Here is a 20,395-nt window from a genome sequence, read left to right on the forward strand (position 1 = left end):
ACCTCAATATTCTACACAGGTCAGCATTTGATGAGATCGCCAAGAAGGACGTACGAGGTGTAGCGTTGATCCGGCTTAATCTGAGTCACCAGCACGAGGCATACAGCGCCTACGAGCAAGCATTTGAGGAGTACATCACATACTTCAAAACCAAGCAGAAGGCGGGAGTGGTACGGTTTACAGAGGGGTCCAGCGACGAGACAACCTTCTTGCTGTACCTACTGCCAGCGGACGAGCTCGTGGTCCAGACAGTACTGCCAGGCATGACAGCGCCTGACAAATCTTTTGTGGCCGTGCTTGCCAGTGTGTAATCGCTTATCAATTCATTCATTAGATGAATACATCCGAATCCACGCTTGAAGCTTTGCTTTCCGTTCTCGTGTAGTAAACTGGAGTTTTCTTTGGTGATCGCATTCTCGTTTGCTCTGGCAGGGAGGCTTCAATGTGGTGGATCTGACTTTCGTATTTCGCCCGCTTGTTCAATGCGGTTTGCAGCTTCCTTTTGGATTTGTCTGAAAAATCGCCTTGGCTCAGCTCAGCAATAATTCGCGAGGTCTTCTCCTTTTTTTCTCGTGCCTGTTTCAAAAGCTTTTCCTCCTTTTCCCATTTATATTTTCCCATGCTCCTCTCAAATGCGTTTCGATTGGAGACGTAAGATGGAAGTTCATCCCTGGGCCCTGTGGGCGGAGGAGTGGCGTCAACGTAGCCGGAGTCACGGCTTGTGACGGATCTGAGCCGCATGCCCAGGTCGCTGGGCGTAGAGTATATGTCGGTGTCGGCGGAAGAGTTCCGAGTGGGGGTATGGCCGAAGGGCATCAGATTGGGAAATGGGTTGACGGGCCGCAATGGGTTGGCTCCAGTCATGTCCATGAAGGGACTATCTCTGGCGGGAGACCGCAATGGGTTGGCTCCAGTCATGTCCATGTAGGGACTATCTCTGGTGGTTGTGGCTATGTCCGTGTAAGGGCTCTCTTTTAGTTGGCCGGCATTCACGTAATGGAAATCAAACGCTGAATTGCCAAGAGCTGGCGTGTCGTACAGAGGTTGCGGAAGATGCCCACGGTTTGGAAGGTAGTCATAGTGGTCACGTTTCGGAGGGTAGTCGTAGTGGTCATAACCTGTCGTAAATGCAGATCCCAGGACCACCTTGGCAGCATCAGCAGAGCTTCCGTGCTTCACTTTCATTGCGGGGTTCAACATCTTGCGAATGTCGTGCAATCTAAAAATGTCTGAAGGCTGGTGCACATCATTTGGGTAATAGTGAACCCTGCCACCTCGACCGCCAACCTGACTGAGACGGGTAACTTACGCCTGCTTCGATGTCCTCTGCCGCAAGCCGCCAGCGCGGCAACGCTGCAGGTTTCAAACTCGCTGGCGGCAGTGGCTTGCGTGCTAAGCACTCTGCGCTAGGCATGGCAGTGGAATCGGTCAATACAGTCTTGTCGAGGTAGCCGTGCGTCGGAATCTGGAGTTGGCACAGAAAAGGCGTGGACGCTAAAAAGAGTGGTGGGGTGGGTGCGTTATTTGGTACTGGTGGTGTAGCGGGTGCTGGCGCTGGAATGGTCACGTGTGCTGGGGTGGACGCCCTAGCGGGCGCTGGCGCTGGAATGGTCACGTGTGCTGGGGTGGACGCCGTAGCGGGTGCTGGTGCTGGAGTGACAACGGTTAGTGCTGGGGTAGACCCTGTAGCGGGTGCTGGCGCTTGACTGGTCACGTGTGCTGGGGTGGACGCCCTAGCGGGTGCTGGTGCTGGAGTGGACGCCGTAGCGGGTGTTGGCGCTGGAGTGACAACGGTTAGTGACGCTGTAGCGGGTGCTGGGGTGACAGCGGGTACCGGCCTCGTCACCAGGCGTACGAGATGACGGTCGTCAAGAAACTTCTTGGGAATGTTTGTCCCAAAAGCTTCCTTCATACACATATACTGACGATGAGCAGTCGCAGTACAGGCATGTGGGGGATTACGGCGGCCTTTTGACTCCTGAGACACTCTAAAACTGAAACCTGCTCCACTGCACATATGATGACGGGATCTCCCAAGATCCGTTTTCCACCACTGGTGATTTGAGAGCTCCGACATAGTTATCCGGCGTATGGGGTCCACTGTCAGCAGTCCCCTCAGTAGTGTGACCAGAACCGGCGAGAGCTCCACGCCGAGTGCATTCCTCTTCGGCACATCCAGAGGTTTCGAAAAAGCCCACAATGCCTTCTGAATCGATTCCTGGGCATCGTACGGCAGGTAGCCTTGGCACATTACAAACAGAACAACGCCTAAAGACCACAAGTCAGCGCCTAGCGGCTCGTATGGTCTCCCGGAGAGAGTCTCCGGGCTAGTATACGGGATCGTGCCGCAGATGAGGTCTGAAGTTGCCGATTCGGCAGTCACGGCAACCGCTGCACCGAAGTCAGATAGCTTTACCTGCCACTGCAGTGGCGACTCTCCGGTGCGGAACAGCAGCATGTTCTCCGGTTTGATGTCCCTATGAGCCACTCGAGATTGGTGGAGGCCAGCCACAGCGAGAACAACCTGACGAAAGTAGCACCGACATTGGTACTCAGGTAGGCAGACGTTGCGCCGTAGTAGAGTCCCGAGATCCCCTCCGTTGGCTTTCTCCAGGACAAGACAAGCCAGACGACCGACCTCGGATTTGCCAGTGACGGAGCTCCGTCGGGCTCCGAACTTCCCCAGCATACGGACGACCCCAGGACTTGGATGTCGTTCGTGGAGCGAAATTTCGTCGACTATGCGCTCCAACAGCAGTGGATTCGAGCGGCACGGGGTGTCACTCATGACCTTCAAAACGACAAGCTGAGCTGCGGAGCTGGAGGGGCCCAGGACTGGGCCGTTGAGCAGCGCCTTGTAGACACGTCCGCCCCCTCCAGCGCCCAGCTCGGAGAGTGTGCACAAATTGCGAGTCGACATAAACGGTACCGGTTTCTTGTCGAGTTTGGCCTTCCGCAGGGTTGTCCGAGTCACCCCATTGGGCTTGTCGTGCGTACGAAGGCCGCGAAGCAGGTTGAGGATGGAGGAGTCGAAGAGACGTTCGTAGGTCAGCACTCGCTGTTCGAACAGCTCCGACAGTCCGTTCTCGGCTGGGCAAGGCTGAAGCAGAAGTGTTGTCAGGTACTCCTGATATGGCAACCAGTCTGAGCTGGAGAGTAGGCGACGGAGTAAACGCCACAGCGCAACGGTCAATCCTGTCTGGTCCACCAGATCGTGAGTGAGATCTTCTAGGCTGCACCTGTCGTGCACCTGACTGTCCCAGTTCATCTGTGTGCACGTTGCACATGGAGAGAGAGCTGGAAGATCAGCGCGCGCGCGCTGAGAGGCTGCCATTACTATACGACAAGATCAGACAGGACATCCTTCGAAAACGAACCGCCAAGGTTCTTCTTCTTCTCCTAGTGTTGATTCTGATTTCTCTGGCGGCGTCGGCAACGATGATAGCGGATCGACGACTCTATGACGAAATCGTGAGGCGTGGGCTTGTCCCTCCATTGATCTTGATTTCTATGGTACTCAACTACATCCTGTCTTTAGTGATCTGGTTAGCGCCGGCCTACAGTCGCAGGTGGCCCGGTAGCTTTCTCCTGGCGTACATACTCAACTCAGCGGTCTTTACGAGCGTCTCAACAGGGTACGCCTACTGGAGCTGTGACGCGGGACTGCTGCTGACATCGCTGTCGATAACGATGGTCGTCGGGTGCGTCTTAGGAATCATAGCGTGGTTGCTGCTTCCGGACATGACGCAGATGGAGTGGATCCCGGCCGAGTTGACCCTGATCAGCGTGCTGTTATTCATGCTGGGCATTGCCGCCCCGCTAGGAGTGCGGCTGGCGGCCTGCGACCTCTACGCGTTGGCCATGTGCATCCTTCTGGTCATTAAGGTGCAGCAGCTCACACTTCCAGATGCCAAGGTCCAGACAGACCCTCAAGAGTACGTGATAACGACTATCGAGTTGCACAGCACAGTGTTCTGCCTGCTGGGGTTGGTGTGGCTGGGGATGTACATGTCAAGCATTCTGGGAAAGCGACTCAGCTTGGCGGCACAAGCACTGTCCTCAACACTCGTTGCGCCGACGTGAGCAATGGCCTAGGAACCGCACTCCGCAGTCGTTAAGATTTCGCCAATGCTGCAATGCATTGAGTCAAAATAAACTATTCCCTTCAAATTATTAAGCTGTAATGCTGGCCACGCTATTAACCACACTAGCATGGTCACAGGCAACATACACTCTGAGATGGGACATGGAATGCCTCACAACTGCCGGCTCCCACGGCACTCTATCTGACGTCCTCACAGTGTTGGAAATGACCTTGCTCGACGACGCCACCCCCGAGCTCATTGACAGCCTCTTTTCCGACCTGACGTATGCCTCCGCCTTGTTCCGTGACCGACTCGCGGAGGAGCGCCGCGAGGTGCCCAGTCGCGTTCAAGCCACAGGAGTTACCGTGCGGGACGAGGTGCTTGGGTACGTCCTGGGAGGAATTGCTCTGATGTCCAGTGTAAGGTGGTCTGCGTCCATCCACTACCTTCCAGGGCTTGGACTCGACCTCATAGATGATGACCCGCTAATGCCTTTGCTTTACAGTCTGATCACTATGAACGCGTGTGTCAAGGGCGTCGAGGAAGAGGTGGAGCGTCGGATATGGGGACACACCGACAGGGGAAACACCGAAACGATGCACTGGGCTGGGGCGGGAGCCCACAATGACCCCTGGACCCGTTACCAGTGGTATCTGGGCTCTGTGGACGACTTCTCGGGCAACGCAGGCATGAGCTGGACCAGCGCCTGGACATGGACTGAGGGATCTAAAGTACTGGTCGCCGTAGTAGACACTGGTTGCAATGACACTGGCGACGTCCGCTACGCGACAAACCTTGGCTGGAACTTCATAGCAGACACGCCTGACGTGTCGGTAAACGTTGGGGAGGCCGTAATTGCGAACCACGGAACTGAGATGTCGACGCTGATCGCCGCTGTCAGCGACAACGCTAAGGGTCTCACAGGTACTTGCCAGACATGTGAGGTGGTGTGCTTGAAGGTGGCTGATGCTCAGGGAAGGCTGACCTCGACCACCATTTTGAAAGGTCTGGAGTATCTGTACCAACATAGTGACCAGATACGGATCAGCAACCACGCGTACGGCGGAACCAAAACGTCTTTCGCAGAGCAAGACGCAATACGTCTGCTAAACGATGTTGGGCACATAGTCGTGGCGCCTGCTGGTAATGATGGCTGCAACTTCGGAACCAGGTTCAACTGCAAGGGCAAGTTTGGAGTTTACCCAGCGCTCTACCCACAGGACAACATCATCTCGGTGGGGTCCTCCGACCCTAAGGCCAGACGTGCTTTCCACAGCAACTACGGTTACGGCGTGGTCGACACCTTCGCGCCTGGAGTCTACATTCCAGTATCCATTCAGGGAGCGTTGACTTTTCGAAGCGGCACTTCCTATAGTGCGGCACTCGTGTCTGCCGCCGTGGCCCAGTCGATGTCACTGTTTCCGCTCCATCAACCTTCCCAGTTGAAAGCGCTGGTGCGGGAAGCCTCCCCTTACGGATTGCTAACCGTTAAGGATGGCAATGGAGGCGTCCTCGACATGGGCCGTCTTGCCGCTCTGTCCGCTCCCGACAACGAGGCGTATCGCGTGCCATGGAAGTATTTTTGGTTTTTAACAATGGTTGCAACGGCCACACTCTAATTAATCGGTCACGGTGGATTAGTTCCCACCCGACTCTGAAACGTTGAAGCCATTTGGACATCGCCGAGATTTCAACCGCATCTTCAATCTTAACGTCTCAAATGTTATAGCGCTTTGGCGTGATCCAACATGGCTGCAACGAAGTGCACTTCGAGGTAAGCTCGGAGGGCCTGAGGCAAGCGTTGTTGCATTACGTCAGCGCCCTGCTTCCGGAGCTCGTGTTGGGTGTCGAGGCATGACAGTATCACGGGGCACTCCTCGTAGCCGTCTGTACTGTAGTCGTGGAGAACCAGATCGCCCTTAAGATCGCAGACCACACCTAATTTAGGGTCTCGCTGGACGGCTTTCCATCCAGCTGACACTTCCATCTCGAATACTGCCAGGGCTTTCCCCTTCCGAATTGAGGAGGAGGCCTCCCCCTGCACCTTCACATCGAAAAAGGACACTTCAAATTCCCCCACGCTCACCTTCGCCGTTTCGAAGACATTCTTCATTGTGTCCACCGCCCAGGGCGTCAGCTGCCGCTCCTCCCAGTAGTAGGAATTCGCGTTCCACACGGACCCATGGGCCTCAACCTGCACGTTCTCTTCGAGTTTTCGTTCTACCAGAATCTGCTCTTGCATATTGCCGGTGGCAGTCTGGGCCGCTAACGACTTGGCGAGCTCGCGCTCGCGGGCCTCCTTGTCCTTTTTCAGGTCAACGTTGGTCATCTCATCGAGTCGCAGCCGAAACTGCTTGAAAAGCTGTGACAGAGATTTGTGGGCCTCACCACGCGCCAAAGACCTTTTCAAGTCAGCAGAACAGCCAACGACGCGAACCTCGAAGTCGTCTAGGGAGTCCTGATCCAGTTCAAGAATTCTGATGCCACCAGAGTCCTCTCCATGAGAAACTTGGGCTTCGATGTTCACCTCGAAACACAGAATCTTCCTGCCTTTGCGGACTGTCGACGACGCGTCACCCTTAACCTTAACGTCGTGGAGGGCAACGCCAGCCTCATTCCACTCAGACAGCATCTCCTCGAATGCTGACGTGACGAAGGGCGTCAGGTTCTTCTCTTCCCAATGCCAGGAGTTACTGTTCCATATAGATCCTGCGCAGGCCATTAGAATTTTGTGATTTCACTGACTGCAGTTTTCAGAAGAGAGTCCATTGGTTGAGTTGGAAGGATCTGGAACCCCCTTCGTTTTGTAGAAACTTCAACAGGCGCACAATACACCGCAGACACGCGAGCACGGGCTGGGCCCCGGTGCAGGAACGCCTCAAATCGTTGGAGAACTTCGGCACTCCCCGTCGCCTCCCCTGACACGTAACCTCCACACTCGCTGTTGCGGATGAACCCCTGAAGGCATAGCTCGTCGGCGACCTGCTTAGTTGCCCGCCGGAAGTTTACGCCCTGTACCTTACCCGCAGCGACGAACACAACACTCTGCATGCCTAAATCCAAATAAAATCGCCCACACATTGAATGGAAGCTGCGAAATTAATAGAATCGAAGATGAACTATATTGTTCTCCTACCATTGGTTTTTGCAGGGCTTGTAAATGGCCGGTACAACTACGGGGAACATCGAGGAGAACATGGCGTTCGTGAGTTCCCTCGCCGGTTGAGGTTCGCGATCCCGCCACGACCCAGACGACCAAACACTGGAATGCTCCTCGAGCCGGATACTGAATTCAGCATGGTCGCGTAATGAGCAGCTGATGATAGTGTAACGTATGTTTGAATGTTTATTTATTAAAAAACCGTATGATTTCACGGTTCGACATATTTCAAAGTCGACATTCACAGTTAAAGGAATAAAACCGGAACCGCAACTTCATTAGCTGAAGGGATTAAACCAATGACTGCTCGTTAGAAGCTTCGCTCCGTACCAAGACAATTTAGGTATTCGGTGTTCGAGGATCCTCGATTATAGTCAGAAGAGAGTCGATTGGTTGAGTTGTTGTGTTCGTCGCTGCGGGAAAGGTACAGGGCGTAAACTTCCGGCGGGCCACTAAGCAGGTCCCGACGAGCTATGCCTTCAGGGGTTCATCCGCAATAGCGAGTGTGAAGGTTACGTGTCAGGGGAGGCCACGGGGAGTGCCGAAGCTCTCTAACGATTTGAGGTGCATCGGGGCCCAGCCTGTGCTCGCGCTCTGCATGCCTAAATCCAAATAAAATCGCCCACACATTGAATGGAAGCTGCGAAATTAATAGAATCGAAGATGAACTTTATTGTTCTCCTACCATTGGTTTTTGCAGGGCTTGTAAATGGCCGGTACAACTACGGGGAACATCGAGGAGAACATGGCGTTCGTGAGTTCCCTCGCCGGTTGAGGTTCGCGATCCCGCCACGACCCAGACGACCAATCACTGGAATGCTCCTCGACCCGGATACTGAATTCAGCATGGTCGCGTAATGAGCAGCTGATGATAGTGTAACGTATGTTTGAATGTTTATTTATTAACAAACCGTATGATTTCACGGTTCGACATATTTCAAAGTCGACATTCACATTTAAAGGAATAAAACCGCCACCAGGGATTAAACCAATCCCTGCTCGTTAGAAGCTTCGCTCCGTACCACGACATCCGGCGTCGTCTCCAGAGGATCCTCGATTATTAACATCATTGGGCGTCTTCGGTTGGCTATGGCCATCATGACGATGGCAATTGTCATTGTCAGAGTTACGCCAATAAAAACGCCGTCAACAATCTCGAAGCCGTTCGATTCGTTGGTGGCGTTGTAGATGACGGAATTGAACAGGCTGAGAAGACCAGCTGTCAGAAAGCACAGTCCCAAAAGTCTGCCGACGAACGCGTCGGGGACCGTCTTGACGATAATAGTGTAGGCTTGGCTCGACTGAAAACTTATCGAGAAGACATTCAGCACTACTGCGACGTACTGAGACCACTCCGTGTCGCCAAGCAGACAGATGAACATGCCGAGCATGCAAAAGTTTACGATGTGTATCATGAACCAGTGGCCAAGCTTGTCCGCCATCAAGCCGAAGAGTGGGCAGGGCAAGAAGGAAAATGGTACAGCGAGACCGTAGAATTGAAGTGCGTCGGGAATCTGAGTATCCGAACTAGCAGAAAAAAAACCCATCCTAAAAACGACAGTAGTGAAGTACAGTACGAAGAGAACGTAGGTCGGGTGCGTCAGAGGTCCCCACATCCGCTTGTCGACGATACGTTCCAGCAGGTTTTGGGGCCGCTCTTCGGCAGTAGCATCCATGTCCGCGTTTTGGGGTTTGTAGCCCTCCGCCGGAATGACAAACACAGTACCAATCGCCACAATGACGATGATGAAGAAGAAAATCATCCAGCTTAACATGAACGTACATCCAGAAGTGAACAGTAGCTGGAGCAGATTTGCAACCCAGAACGAAAGCGAGCGGGAGGTGCCCAGCATTGCGATGACCGTGGCCTCGTAGCCTGGAAAACGATTTGCGACGTCCATGAGGCTCATGGCCAAGGGTTCGGAGGCGGCGCCTAGGAAAACAAACCCGAGAAAGTAACCATCAAAACTTTCGCTAGCCAACGCTATGGTCAGAAACGCGAAAGCTTGCGTGGAGAATCCAACAATAGCTGCCACTCGAGAACCAAGTCGATCTTTAAAAAGTCCCCCGACGACTGCGAAGGCGAATTGCAGCGACTGGCCTGTAACAGGTAAACGAGCTAAAAGGTTCTGCTGAATTGTACAAGTGCCATCCGGATCCGTCGGATCGTCAGGGTCACAAGATTCAGCATAAGCCCCGTTCGCAACAAGTACGGCTCTTAAAGGCGCCCAATTATTCAGAAGAGGGCCAGCTACGACGAGAGCGAACGAGTAGATGCCCAAAACCACGAAACGATTGAGTGGTTTAGTGAGGAGGTCAGAGGACCCCCTACCAATCCTTCCTTTCATTTTCCAATTTTGCATTTGCGATGTCTGGCAGCAAGACAACTGAAAAAACCGACGCCTTAGGGCGCAAGGTGTGGGACAAGGATCACTTTGCTCGTGTAGCGGAGGAGAAAAAGACCTTCGGAGATGAGGTGGACCTTTCGGTAAAACGGGTCCAACCGAAGATTCCGGCCAATCAGCGCACTTTTCTGCGTACACGCGACGAGCGTGTTGACCTGACTCTCGAACTTAACAAGACCAAAACGGTCAACCTTCACGGAGCACGAAACGAACAAGGGGGATTCTTCTGCATGCATTGTGATTGTCTGTTGAAGGACTCGCAGTCCTGGCTCGATCACATCAACGGCAAGAAGCACAACCAGATGCTGGGCATGAACATGAAAGTGGAGAAGAAGGGCCGCGACGCTGTTCGCAAAAGACTTCAGCTGCTACACCAACTGCAAAAGAAAAAATAGCAAATGGCGTTCAATATCGAGGACAAGCTGCAGAAAGCTATCCACCTGTCTCAGCAAGCCACAGCCGCCGATGAACAAGGGCGGTTCGCTGAGGCACTCGAGACGTACAAGGCGGCGTTGGAGGTGTGGCATTACTTGGTAAAGTGTGAGTGGTGAATCGGGGCGCTGAGCAGATCAGCCTAACAAAACGCTACGAGAGAAGCTCGTTCAAAAAATGCAAGTCTACATTGATCGGGCCGAATTGTTGAAGGGGTACATCCAGAATGGCCTGGAAGAGGCGCTCGACGAAGACACCTCTAAGCTGCGTGGAGCTCTGGAATCCACCGTGTTGGTGGAGAAGCCCAAGGTACAGTGGGCCGACGTGGCTGGGTTAGACGAAGCTAAGCGCGTGCTCCGGGAGGTGGTGGTGCTGCCCAAGCGATTTCCGGAAGTATTTCGCAACGGTATCAGGCCCTGGGGCGCCGTGCTCTTGTACGGCCCGCCTGGGACGGGAAAGTCGATGCTTGGACGTGCGGTGGCTTACGAGGCAGAGGCGACTTTCATACAGGTTACCAGCTCGGATTTAGTGAGCAAGTGGCAGGGCGAGAGTGAGAAGCTGATCAAACAGATGTTCTGCCTTGCGAAGGAGCGGGCGCCGTCTGTCATATTCATCGACGAGGTAGATTCATTGTGCAGCACTCGTAGCGAACAGGACACGGACTCCACGAGACGCATAAAGACCGAGATGATGGTGCAAATGACCCACATCTTGGACAATGAGGAGAACGTCGACTGCCGAGTACTGATTTTGGGCGCTACGAATGTGCCATGGGAACTGGATTCTGCCATTCGCCGGCGGTTTGAGAGGCGGGTACACGTCCCTATCCCCGATATGTGCGCCAGGAAAGCCTTTCTGACGAAAGGATTCCAGAAAATCAGTCTCAATTTTTCCGAAGCCGAGCTGGCGTGGTTGGCGGAGCGGACCCAAGGACATACCTGCAACGATCTCGGCATTCTTATCAGGGAGACCATGCTCTCCCCCCTGAGGGAATGTGAAAGCTCGACTCACTTCCGAAAGGTTGATGATGACTTCTGGGAGGCGTGCTCGGGCTCAGATTCAGGGGCCCAGGATGTTCCCGTCGACTCTCTGAAGCTGAAGCCAGCGGTGCCTGGTATTAAGCACCTGCGGGCCGCCCTTGTTAACACGCCGCAGTCGTTATCCGCGAGTGATTTGACCAGGTTTTCGGAGTGGACCGCGAACTTCGGCGTTCATGGCAACTAAACCTCCTCCAAAACGATGGCTACCTCAGTCTCCTCTGATGGGAGCGGCAAGACCACTGCGAGCTCCATGCTGTTGTCGGACTCACTGTCTTCTGTCGTAAACGGTTTAAGCATCGCCAGCGCCGTCGCCTTCCACAGTCGTTCGCGCGAGGAGAGAATTCCCACCAGCACATACACAGACCTGTAGAACCAGCACAGTCTCATCCAGTCCCGGTGCCGCTCGTGATGCATCGATTATCTTTAAAATCAGTCACGTGTGCGCAGATGCCATCTCCAGATGGCGGTTTCGTACACGCGTGCCAGAGGGGATGTCAATCCCGCCACCAGAGCTCTTACGGCGATATACTTCGCAGCACCAATTTGGCGGTGCGATGCCACCAGCACTTGCAGATTCTGACTCTAAACATTGGCAACGACCCACCCTCCAGAAGATGCGAACCTGTCTCTGGGGCCTGCGCTGCAGGCGCAGCAAGATACCTATCGCTGCACCCAGCCGCAAGTTGTAGCGACGGTACTGGCCGACGTCGATCGCTGAGAGGTCGGCCAGTTCCAGGTGGAGGGCCGCCTGCACTTCCCTAAGCTGCTTTTCTTCAAAGCGCTTCAGAGCCGTAAGGGCTTTCAGCAGCTTGGAGAGTCGCTTCAGCTCCATAGTCGGATCGCTGGAGTCCCCTCTGAACACGACGCCGCCGTAGGGTGCAGGGGCTTGAAAGTAGCGGGTGGCCCATATCAGGTCTGCGTCGCTCATACCGGAGTAGGCCCTCGGGTGGTATTCCTCGTCAGCGACTCGATCTTCGTTCGAATCCCGCATGAATACGAATCGAGCCTTCAGGGGGCGCGCCTCGCCGGAGCTGACCGTGTCAGGAGGCGGCACCATGTCGAAGTGCAGCCTCTTCTTTGGCTTCTTGTGTACTCTGGAGGGTCGCACAGCCTTCGTCTCATGGACCCCTGCCGGTGGAGATGCCAGCACAACGGACAGAGGTGTTTTCTTTGGACTGGGTGACCGGTCTTGGCTGAACGCCAGAGCATCAGTGGTGCCGGCCTTGCCTCTGGGTGAGGCCTCCTGCTCAAATAGCGCCGGATCGAAGCGCAAGCGACGCTTGTTGCCATCGGCCATGACCGATATTGGTCTCTGTTTCACAGCATTACCGAAATCAATGCGATTTTACCTCCTCCCGCTGGTGGGCTTCGCCCTAGGATGGCCTGAAACCGAAACCTTCGCTATTCGTAACCAATTGGCTGGCGTGGCGGATTGGTGCCCGGTACCGTCGCCGTTTCAGTCAACTGGCGAGGAGGTGATCCGGGGATCGCATTCCATCCCTCTGGAACTCAACTCCGTTGGACGTGGGACTATGCTGGTGTTACGATGCAGTGTCCGGCCTTGTAGCCACCTTTTCGGCATTCTCTCTCGACGTCTGGCATCCCGTGCGACTGCAGAGACTGGCTTCGGCGTACCTCAAGTGTGGGAGCAGCACAGAGATCCCGTGCATCAACAACCCAATCCAGCGGTTGTACGTGTCGGAACCGTCTCCCTGCGGCACCCTGGCTGTCCTTGTGGCAGATCGGCAGGTGCTCACCTTTCGCATTGTCGTACGAAAGAGGTCTCTCAAGCTGGTGCGATGGACGCATGTCGCAGAGGCAAGGCGCGAGGTGAGCGCCGTATCTTCTATATGCCTGGCCTCCAACAAGGAATTCGTGGTCGTGGCCACTGGCAGTGAAGTCAGGGCGCACTACCACACAGGGCAGACCTACTGGACTGCTCATCTCCGATCGCCGATCGTTGGCCTCTTTCCAAAAGACAAGGCTTCTCTGTTTGCCGTCACCAAGGCGGGACTCCACATTCTCAACTTCCGTTCTCGTGTCATTGACCAGAACCTATGTGCTCACGCGTGGCCCTCCAGCTTCAAAGTCAAGTCGTTGGCCGTCAAGGACGACCGACTTTGGGTGGGTTTTCAAGGCGGTAACCTGCGGCAATACCGTCTGGCTAGTAGTGGCTCCGGTACCAACATTTGTGAACGTGAGCACTCCATTCGTTTAACACAGATCTCGAGTCTCGAAGAAACACGACCACCGACTTGTTGACGCTGGTCCCTGCGGACTTGACCAAGCCACTCTCTGTGACGACGCCGTTCGGCGCGTCCCAAAGCTTCCAGTTACACCTCGAAGGTCAACTATCAGATCCGTTGCCTACCCGACCCCTTGGACTTCATCCGCTGCTGACGCTGCATTCACTGTCCGCCCACACATTGGTGGTGGTATACCCCAACCAACTGGAATCGTACTACTTCCACATGGAAAAGGAAGTGAGCTCTCACAGGTCGTTCTGGGAGAAGATCGCCGTCAAGCCACCGCTGATGCTCTTAGCGGCACTTGTCTTTTTTCTGATAAAGCACTGGAGGGCGGCATCACACACAACGCCTTCCCTGTCCTCGTCACCCAGCCCCTACCGGTCCGAGGACCCATTCTTTGCCAAATCCAGACGAAAGGCGCGTCGAGAGGCGTATAGAGAGACGGAGCCGAGTCCAGCAGAGAAGCCCACGCTAGATAGTATCACGGAAAGCCTGGAAGAGCTGTGTGACCGTCTGGACATGGGTGAATGAATCACGAACTTGAAGCATCTTTTTTGAGAACTGTGGGGTGGCTCGCACACTGTTTGAACTGTGGGGTACTTGGCTGGTTCAGTGTGTATTGAGATGTGGACGATGAGAGCAAACCAGCAATTGTCTCGCTGTCGCACAATGGATCGCGGGCTCAAGACTTTGGGAACGGCAATGCTGAGTCAGCACACCATGAGCCTCTCGGTTGTGCAGGGGGAATGTAAGGGTGACGGGCTTCCTTGACTCAGCTAAGTGGAGCGATCTGCTTTCACGAAAGGTGTCTGCCGGGCCGCCGGTTGGCCATCTCATCATTCTTGGGGATCGCGACACAGGCCGCAGGTCGCTGGTAAACTCGCTGCTAGAGGTCGCCGGCCTTGCTGGGTGGGAGGCTTGGGAGGCAAACCTCTTAGCGGAGTCCTACGGCGTGGGGATGGTAGATTTCGCCTACTTCAAAGTGGTGTCCCCCGACGGCGAGCAAGGCAAGGTCCACGTGCATCTACTCAACGTAACTGACGACGCTTCGATTGAGCTGCTGAAGCAGGACATCGGACCGGAGAGCCTGCAGCACGCCGCCATCATTATCTGCCTAAGCTTGGAGGAAGCCCCCCAACTTCGTCAGAAGCTACGGGCCTTTCTGGAAGCTGCCGGTCGCGTTAGTCACGGACTGTGTGAAAACGCGCCGCTCGCTGAACAGGACGCTCTACGAAGTCAACTGGAGGCTTACGTGTCACAGGAGTCGACCATGAATCAAAACAAGGAACATGGACTTCTCCTAAATCTGGGGCTTCCCGTGGTCGTTGTCGTCACAAAAAGCGACCTATGCGCGTACTTGGACTCTCAGCAGACATTGGGACAGGCAGCAATCGTAGCTGCCTTCCTCAGACGTCTGTGCTTGCCCTACGGAGCTGCGTTGATCTACACGAGCAGCGTGAGCCCGTGAGACATGGGTTTCGCATCGCACAGCAACACCAACAGCGTGACACTCTACCAGTATCTCCTCCACCGCTTGTATGGCTGGGCGCTGGAATACGAAGCGGACGAGGAGGCAAAGGACGCACTGTTCATCCCTTCAGGATACGACAGTCAAGAGAAGTTGGAGTGAGACCAGCTCGGGTCTGCAACCAGCATCGTGGTTGGGAACACCAGCGCGAAGACATTCGATGCGGCCTACGAGAACCTGGTCAATGCAACGGTCCACTCCGGCAGCAGTTCGCATCGGGTTGAGGTGCTTGACCAATCGGAAGTAGTCACTTTGAAGGAGGAGTTGATGAAGCTGGCAGAGCAGTTTCCTAAATCGAGGATGACTCGCACCAAAAAAGATCCCTCCAAGAGGTGAAAGCAGGGTATCTCCCCTACGCAGCGGCCCCGAGTCCAACGCAGCGAAGGACGAGAACCTACGTGGCTTCTTTGAGAACCTAGTAAGCGGTCGCGGAGCGCAGAGCGGACGGGTAAGCCGTGACGAGCAGTCAAAACTCAGAAGACAAAAAGGGCTGTGCTGCCGACGTCGTGATGCGTTATGTCAAATTACGGTATGCTCGGCGCATTATTGCGGGGATGTCGTCTTCTCTAGACAACGCTTCCAGAATAGGGATCAGGTCCAGCAACTCTCTGTCATCAGGGTCATCAAACCAGCTTAGAATCTGAATAGCATTGTCCGGTTGGAACGCAAACGCGGCAGGCGAGTTGTCTACGATCAACACTCGCGCCAGCTCTCGACCAAGCGCACTCAGGTCCTTCACGAAGTTGTCGGCTTGGGGAGTACAGTGCTGGCGGAATAACCTTCCATGGAAAAGTTTCTTATTGGGGTCAAGCACGTCCACTACAGGACTAGCGTACTTCTCCATTGACGCCGTAAATATTACCACCTCGAAGTGCTCGGCGCAGAATTCGAGGAAGCAGTCTGTATCTGTGTAACTGCAAGCTTAGTAACTCACGAGGCCGTTTTGCCACATGTATGTTGTGAACGGCGTCTGCGATGTTCACCTGAACCGTGAACGACGGTGCGTTGCCTTCAAAATTGCTATGCACCAGGGTCTCGTCGAGGTCCAGCACCAGGGTTTTACGCCCTGCGACGCACGCAGCCTGGGGAGGAAGCAGTGGTCCAGATTCAGGGTTCTTGCGGCCGGCCTTGCCTGGACGTTTGAGGAAAGAGACGTGGAATTTACGCGCGAACGCGAAGCGAGCTCCCGGTTTGGCGATGGTGGCTGAGTGCATAGTCGAGTCCACGGACGCCACGGCCGTGGTTATTGGCGTCGAAGACTCCCACGACGGCCCGTCTTCGGAGTCTTCTGACATCAGTTGCCACACCAATCCCGACAGCGGCATGCGAGGTGTCTACACGTCGAAATGAGGAGTTTTTGTGGACACAACGAAACGGCCAACGACCTGAGGATATTATCAACATCAAAGCACAGCGAGACTGTGGAACGCCTTCCATGAGCACCCCGCGCCCAACTCTACTAGTCGGGATTTCTGCGCCAAGGAGGCTTCCACACACACGTACTTGTTCCAGTCGTCGGGACGCATCTGCTCGATGTTACCGACATCCTTCTGCCCGATGTTCCAAACAACAACGTCAGACCAGTGGGTCTTCTCGAAACGTATTCTGTCTCTACCGTTGTCCACCAGTAACTCGTCCGGCGAATCCTTGTAGACGTAGTCCGTTTGCTCCTCGCCCGTGAAAGTCAAAGCTTCAGCCTCAAAAACTTTGTCCTCGCCGGCGACCTTGTCGAAGTATCGAGCTCCCTTCAGTCCTTTCACAGTGCACTTCGCCACGCCGTTCGGTGTACTGAAGTGTGTGTGAATGGCGCCCGTAAACCTGACGGGGATTTTGCCGTTGTTAACGACCTCCCAGTTCATATGCAGCTTCTTGCTTTCAAGTCTGACATGGTAGATTAGAGAAAACTTCTGATCAGTCATGCCTGCCGCTTCGGACTCAGACCCGTCGGCATACAGGAAGGTCACCTGAATATAGTCTTTGACGTCGTCAACATGTACTAATTTCCAGTGGGGCGAACCGCTGACGACTCCGTGGTGGTCGGGGTAAGGGCCCTCGAAAGCAAACTGGGGAAAGCACATGGGAATCCCACCCCTGACTTCCACGCCTGGTTTGTAAATAGCCCCCTCGGACATATACAGCATCTCGTATCCCTCTGGTGTCGTCCAGGACGTTATGTGCGCCGCTTGGAGTAGAATGCGCAGGGACGCCCCTGATTGGTGGCGCACCTCGACTTCGGGCCCGTGGGCGCCATTTTGAACCGCCCAGCAGTGCACAGGAGGGTTGTAGTGCATTTTTATCCAATAAGTGACAAATGTAACCTTCTCCTGTGGGGTTCAGAACGCCAGATATTCTTCTTCTGTTATGCTTCTAGGGTGCGAAAACCCAGATAGCTCGCCTTTCTTGGCTCGACATTTCATCCTGAAGTACCGGATGTCCTCGACCGGAGTTTCCGCGGCCTTCATGCGTTTCTGCTTGAGCTTCTGCAGCAGCTCCACGTTCTCCATCTCCACCCGTTCCGCTTCGAGCTCTTCAGGCGTCTTTGAGGCCTTCTTCGGAACGCTCGGAGGCTTACGGGGTGTGGGGGGCGATGACACAGCCACAGTTAGCGAAGGTGCCCGACTGGTCCTGCGCTTTGGTTTCTTAGGACTCCGGGCGTACAAGTAAGCATCCGATTTCTTTGAGACACTGGGAGTCTGTAGAAGGGAAAAAGCTCGCTTGGACGGACGAAGCAAGGCGAGGGCCTTCGGTATTTCAGACTTGAATGCAACGGTGGTCGCGAGAGGGTAGTGTCCCAGACACAGGGGAAAGATGGCCATTGAGTCTTTACTCAAATCGAACTTCTTGGGGAAGACTGCCTTGACTTCTCGCAAGCCGATGCCCTCAGGACTGGATGCCGCTTGCTGCCAGTCACACAGACCCCAGTCTCGGATGTCGCGACCCTTCCGAATGTACTTCAGCACAAGCTCCTGCTTTTCCGCGAGAGTGGCCGTCTGGTCAATAGTTGTCATGACATGCATCATTCCCGCGTGGTCCTTGTCGCTGTCGGGCCATTTGAAACCTAGTGGCTTTGCCCACACGTTCTCCTCCATGGCGTGAGCTGTGCCGTTCCAGTAGCAAACCAGATCGCGTGTCAGAACCATCTCAACGTCCACGCCCTTCGCAAACCGCGGGCGGAGAGTGTCGCTGGACAGCGCGCTCAGGGTGGCTCCCTGCCGGTCTAGCCACTGTTTAAGCTGAGGTCCGACCAGCAGCGACTTCGAGAACCGCGATTTCGTACGCAGTTTTACGTTAGAAGCGGAGCTGTGAGTTCCATCGTACTTGAGGGTCACCCGAATCGTGTCACCGACGTCGCCTTCCGGCTTGAACGAACGGAAGGGGGGCAGATCGTCCAGACGCTTGACGGCTTTTCGCTGAAGCTCTCCCCAATGTAATGCCTTTCCGTGGTCTATGCGCGCTCTGATGTACTTCAACTCCTCGGCGGTCGGCACCAGTCCCGACGGCCCTCCTGGCTTGATCTGCCTTTCCTTCACTTTGTCCGCTGGCTTGTCCCCGACTGGTGGTCTCTCAATGTTCATCTGTTCGCTCCAGCTGAGGAACACATCTTCCGCGCTGTCAACTCGCGATACGAACATCGCTACCTGCTGTCTGAAGGGAGCGTCCCTGTAGAGGATCACGGTGCCCTTGACTGCGCTGTCACACGGAATATCGGCGAGCCCTTCTAGGTTTGTTAATTTGTCCATGAAATTGCCGTCGGCCTTATCAGGTAGTCCCCAAGGCTCAAACGTCTTCGGGGACGCTAGGAACAGCTCAGTCACTATCTGTATGAACTGGCCGAAATCCTCGACGAGCATGGAGTTGAGCTGTGAGAAGTATTGGGCTTCACGAATTTTGATGGCCCGCCTCAAGTAGCCCATCAGCGCCTTGGTCAACGGAAATCTGTCCAAGGCAGAGGCGTACTTTTGCTCTATCTTGTGGGAGAAGCTCGAGTAATCAAAGGCGTGCTTGTCAGGCGGCTCCGCACACCAATCCGCAAAGAACTCAAACGTATCCGCGTGGAAGTCCAGGTAGGTCGTGAGCTCTTCGCGAAAACGAGCCCACTGCGGTTCGCGGTGAAAGTAGTCCTGGTGAACAGAGCACCCTGCGATCTGCATATGGGTTGTGCGGAGGTCCACTCGTATGCTGTTCCGGCGGGGGGCCTGCTGCACGTTTCCTGACCAGAGAGAGAGCTCTGGCAGGAGTCCCTCCGCGAGGGAGCTCAGAAGCCAAACTACGCGCATGTTGTCAATAGGCACACTGCACACACGTTGAGCGTGTAAATTTCGTTGATGCTGACTCACAGAAAGACGCCCAGCGCGCCAGCATCCTTCTTGCGTTTCTTCTTGTCACTCTCTGGTTTGTCCTCTTGCAGGCGCTCGATGTGCTTCTGGCGACGTACGAAAGTGTCCCGCGGCTTGCCTGCGGGAATCGCCTGTACCACTCGTTCCATCTTGGCCGACCTCAGCTCCTCAAGAGCTGCCCCGCTCTCGTCGATTTGGCCAATAGTGCTGGGGTCCAGGCAGATGAGACTCGCCGGAATCTTATCCAGCAGAGCCTTCACAAACTTCTCGCGCTTCATCTTTTTTGTGTCATAGGGGTTGAACATGCTGACGCTATCGACGTTGGCAATAGCGGAGCCCGGTACGATCATGGACGCGATCCCTTGTGTGGATCCGTAAAACAAAAAGTCCTCGAACGGCCGGAAGCGAACACTAGAAAGCTTCTGCTTGTGGGGAACACGGTGCACCACATACTTGCTGGCGTGTCCTAGGATGCCGTTATGCCACGTGTCGACTACAGGGCCGTTCGCGACGCCGATGACGCCTCGGTGACTTACGTCAAGGCTGTGAGGGGTGTGCCTCACTACGTATCGCTGCACCTCTTTGCATTGGTTGCGCATGTCGAAAACCTTAACCAGGTTGTCGTGTCCAGTGGTGACCAGGTACTGCCCACACCAGGTGTTGCATACGCCTGCAACTCTCCCGCGGTGCGCCTTCAGCTGCACCACAGGTTGGTCCATGTTCGGCGTCCACATAGTGACAAGCCCGTTGGCGTCGCCGACGTTAACCACGGCGTTCCAAGGATTGTGCCGCACGCAGGTAGCAGGTGCCTTCAGTCTTTTCTCGCAGAGAATGTTCCCCACAGAGACATCCTGGTACTTCAAGGAGTTCGACTCGTCCGTGTGGGTTAACAGGAAATGGTAGGGGAGGTAGTCGAGGTGAGTGGGGTTCATGCAGTCACGCAGTCGATGCACCTCAGCTCCTTTACGGTCGTATATGCAGACGTACTTCCTCTGTGCCAGAGCCAACATGTCCCCGTTGCCATGCATGGTCTTGACGTCCCTCACCGTCTCCCTTACATGGAATTCACAGTGGGGCACCAGTCGTTCTAGGTCTAGTAGAGCGACGTTTCCGCGACGTCCAGCAAAAAGCAGATTCCGCCCGTTTGGCGTGAAGTCCA

The 20,395-nt window shown here is 54.8% G+C and overlaps 14 protein-coding genes across 23 annotated transcripts; 7 read left to right on the forward strand and 7 right to left on the reverse strand.

Moving 5' to 3' along the window:
* Positions 1 to 19: 19 nt before the first annotated feature.
* KVP18_002557 (uncharacterized protein) lies at positions 20 to 311 on the forward strand (the record flags this gene model as incomplete). The annotated part of the gene is made up of 1 exon (XM_067953532.1): positions 20 to 311. A coding segment is annotated over one exon (292 nt), but the record flags the coding sequence as incomplete, so codon positions are not given.
* A 19-nt stretch (positions 312 to 330) lies between these two features.
* On the reverse strand, positions 331 to 3,268 carry KVP18_002556 (uncharacterized protein; the record flags this gene model as incomplete). Of its 3 annotated transcripts, XM_067953531.1 has the most annotated exons (2): positions 331 to 1,291; positions 2,076 to 3,268. In XM_067953531.1, the coding sequence occupies 2 exons, from the start codon at positions 3,266 to 3,268 to the stop codon at positions 331 to 333; spliced, it is 2,154 nt and encodes a 717-aa protein (XP_067809258.1). The 3 variants fall into 3 exon arrangements, with proteins under 3 accessions (XP_067809258.1, XP_067809256.1, XP_067809257.1); XM_067953529.1 differs by lacking the exon at positions 2,076 to 3,268 and having other exon boundaries at positions 331 to 1,200; XM_067953530.1 differs by having other exon boundaries at positions 1,247 to 3,268.
* Positions 3,269 to 3,285: 17 nt separating this feature from the next.
* On the forward strand, positions 3,286 to 4,083 carry KVP18_002549 (uncharacterized protein; the record flags this gene model as incomplete). Of its 2 annotated transcripts, none has more annotated exons than XM_067953517.1 (1): positions 3,286 to 4,083. In XM_067953517.1, the coding sequence occupies one exon, from the start codon at positions 3,286 to 3,288 to the stop codon at positions 4,081 to 4,083; it is 798 nt and encodes a 265-aa protein (XP_067809244.1). The 2 variants fall into 2 exon arrangements, with proteins under 2 accessions (XP_067809244.1, XP_067809245.1); XM_067953518.1 differs by having other exon boundaries at positions 3,511 to 4,083.
* Positions 4,084 to 4,183: 100 nt separating this feature from the next.
* KVP18_002552 (uncharacterized protein) lies at positions 4,184 to 5,704 on the forward strand (the record flags this gene model as incomplete). The annotated part of the gene is made up of 1 exon (XM_067953522.1): positions 4,184 to 5,704. The coding sequence occupies one exon, from the start codon at positions 4,184 to 4,186 to the stop codon at positions 5,702 to 5,704; it is 1,521 nt and encodes a 506-aa protein (XP_067809249.1).
* Positions 5,705 to 5,808: 104 nt separating this feature from the next.
* KVP18_002558 (uncharacterized protein) lies at positions 5,809 to 6,807 on the reverse strand (the record flags this gene model as incomplete). Its single annotated transcript, XM_067953533.1, has 1 exon — positions 5,809 to 6,807. One exon carries the CDS (start codon positions 6,805 to 6,807, stop codon positions 5,809 to 5,811), a length of 999 nt encoding a protein of 332 aa, XP_067809260.1.
* Positions 6,808 to 8,228: 1,421 nt separating this feature from the next.
* On the reverse strand, positions 8,229 to 9,593 carry KVP18_002550 (uncharacterized protein; the record flags this gene model as incomplete). Its single annotated transcript, XM_067953519.1, has 1 exon — positions 8,229 to 9,593. The coding sequence occupies one exon, from the start codon at positions 9,591 to 9,593 to the stop codon at positions 8,229 to 8,231; it is 1,365 nt and encodes a 454-aa protein (XP_067809246.1).
* A 20-nt stretch (positions 9,594 to 9,613) lies between these two features.
* On the forward strand, positions 9,614 to 10,045 carry KVP18_002555 (uncharacterized protein; the record flags this gene model as incomplete). The annotated part of the gene is made up of 1 exon (XM_067953528.1): positions 9,614 to 10,045. One exon carries the CDS (start codon positions 9,614 to 9,616, stop codon positions 10,043 to 10,045), a length of 432 nt encoding a protein of 143 aa, XP_067809255.1.
* A 3-nt stretch (positions 10,046 to 10,048) lies between these two features.
* Positions 10,049 to 11,306, forward strand: KVP18_002561 (uncharacterized protein; the record flags this gene model as incomplete). Of its 2 annotated transcripts, XM_067953537.1 has the most annotated exons (2): positions 10,049 to 10,190; positions 10,219 to 11,306. In XM_067953537.1, 2 exons carry the CDS (start codon positions 10,049 to 10,051, stop codon positions 11,304 to 11,306), a joined length of 1,230 nt encoding a protein of 409 aa, XP_067809264.1. The 2 variants fall into 2 exon arrangements, with proteins under 2 accessions (XP_067809264.1, XP_067809265.1); XM_067953538.1 differs by lacking the exon at positions 10,049 to 10,190 and having other exon boundaries at positions 10,260 to 11,306.
* A 245-nt stretch (positions 11,307 to 11,551) lies between these two features.
* Positions 11,552 to 12,419, reverse strand: KVP18_002559 (uncharacterized protein; the record flags this gene model as incomplete). Of its 2 annotated transcripts, XM_067953535.1 has the most annotated exons (2): positions 11,552 to 11,698; positions 11,727 to 12,419. In XM_067953535.1, 2 exons carry the CDS (start codon positions 12,417 to 12,419, stop codon positions 11,552 to 11,554), a joined length of 840 nt encoding a protein of 279 aa, XP_067809262.1. The 2 variants fall into 2 exon arrangements, with proteins under 2 accessions (XP_067809262.1, XP_067809261.1); XM_067953534.1 differs by having other exon boundaries at positions 11,556 to 12,419.
* A 40-nt stretch (positions 12,420 to 12,459) lies between these two features.
* On the forward strand, positions 12,460 to 13,902 carry KVP18_002551 (uncharacterized protein; the record flags this gene model as incomplete). 2 transcript variants are annotated; one of them, XM_067953520.1, is made up of 3 exons in its annotated part: positions 12,460 to 12,646; positions 12,675 to 13,319; positions 13,346 to 13,902. In XM_067953520.1, the coding sequence occupies 3 exons, from the start codon at positions 12,460 to 12,462 to the stop codon at positions 13,900 to 13,902; spliced, it is 1,389 nt and encodes a 462-aa protein (XP_067809247.1). The 2 variants fall into 2 exon arrangements, with proteins under 2 accessions (XP_067809247.1, XP_067809248.1); XM_067953521.1 differs by lacking the exons at positions 12,460 to 12,646; positions 12,675 to 13,319 and having other exon boundaries at positions 13,594 to 13,902.
* Positions 13,903 to 14,040: 138 nt separating this feature from the next.
* On the forward strand, positions 14,041 to 15,235 carry KVP18_002553 (uncharacterized protein; the record flags this gene model as incomplete). 2 transcript variants are annotated; one of them, XM_067953524.1, is made up of 4 exons in its annotated part: positions 14,041 to 14,119; positions 14,148 to 14,835; positions 14,863 to 14,997; positions 15,025 to 15,235. In XM_067953524.1, 4 exons carry the CDS (start codon positions 14,041 to 14,043, stop codon positions 15,233 to 15,235), a joined length of 1,113 nt encoding a protein of 370 aa, XP_067809251.1. The 2 variants fall into 2 exon arrangements, with proteins under 2 accessions (XP_067809251.1, XP_067809250.1); XM_067953523.1 differs by lacking the exons at positions 14,041 to 14,119; positions 14,863 to 14,997; positions 15,025 to 15,235 and having other exon boundaries at positions 14,330 to 14,839.
* A 178-nt stretch (positions 15,236 to 15,413) lies between these two features.
* KVP18_002562 (uncharacterized protein) lies at positions 15,414 to 16,224 on the reverse strand (the record flags this gene model as incomplete). The annotated part of the gene is made up of 2 exons (XM_067953539.1): positions 15,414 to 15,805; positions 15,834 to 16,224. The coding sequence occupies 2 exons, from the start codon at positions 16,222 to 16,224 to the stop codon at positions 15,414 to 15,416; spliced, it is 783 nt and encodes a 260-aa protein (XP_067809266.1).
* A 78-nt stretch (positions 16,225 to 16,302) lies between these two features.
* Positions 16,303 to 17,190, reverse strand: KVP18_002560 (uncharacterized protein; the record flags this gene model as incomplete). The annotated part of the gene is made up of 1 exon (XM_067953536.1): positions 16,303 to 17,190. One exon carries the CDS (start codon positions 17,188 to 17,190, stop codon positions 16,303 to 16,305), a length of 888 nt encoding a protein of 295 aa, XP_067809263.1.
* A 42-nt stretch (positions 17,191 to 17,232) lies between these two features.
* On the reverse strand, positions 17,233 to 20,264 carry KVP18_002554 (uncharacterized protein; the record flags this gene model as incomplete). 3 transcript variants are annotated; one of them, XM_067953527.1, is made up of 2 exons in its annotated part: positions 17,233 to 19,192; positions 19,237 to 20,264. In XM_067953527.1, the coding sequence occupies 2 exons, from the start codon at positions 20,262 to 20,264 to the stop codon at positions 17,233 to 17,235; spliced, it is 2,988 nt and encodes a 995-aa protein (XP_067809254.1). The 3 variants fall into 3 exon arrangements, with proteins under 3 accessions (XP_067809254.1, XP_067809252.1, XP_067809253.1); XM_067953525.1 differs by lacking the exon at positions 19,237 to 20,264 and having other exon boundaries at positions 17,233 to 19,176; XM_067953526.1 differs by lacking the exon at positions 17,233 to 19,192 and having other exon boundaries at positions 19,233 to 20,264.
* Between the last annotated feature and the right edge of the window lie 131 nt (positions 20,265 to 20,395).

Source organism: the organism of the source record quoted next (assembly GCF_019968955.1).
Source record: "MAG: Porospora cf. gigantea A chromosome Unknown PgA_NODE_371_length_20395_cov_348.377, whole genome shotgun sequence".
NCBI classification, from domain to species: domain Eukaryota; phylum Apicomplexa; class Conoidasida; order Eugregarinorida; family Porosporidae; genus Porospora; species Porospora cf. gigantea A.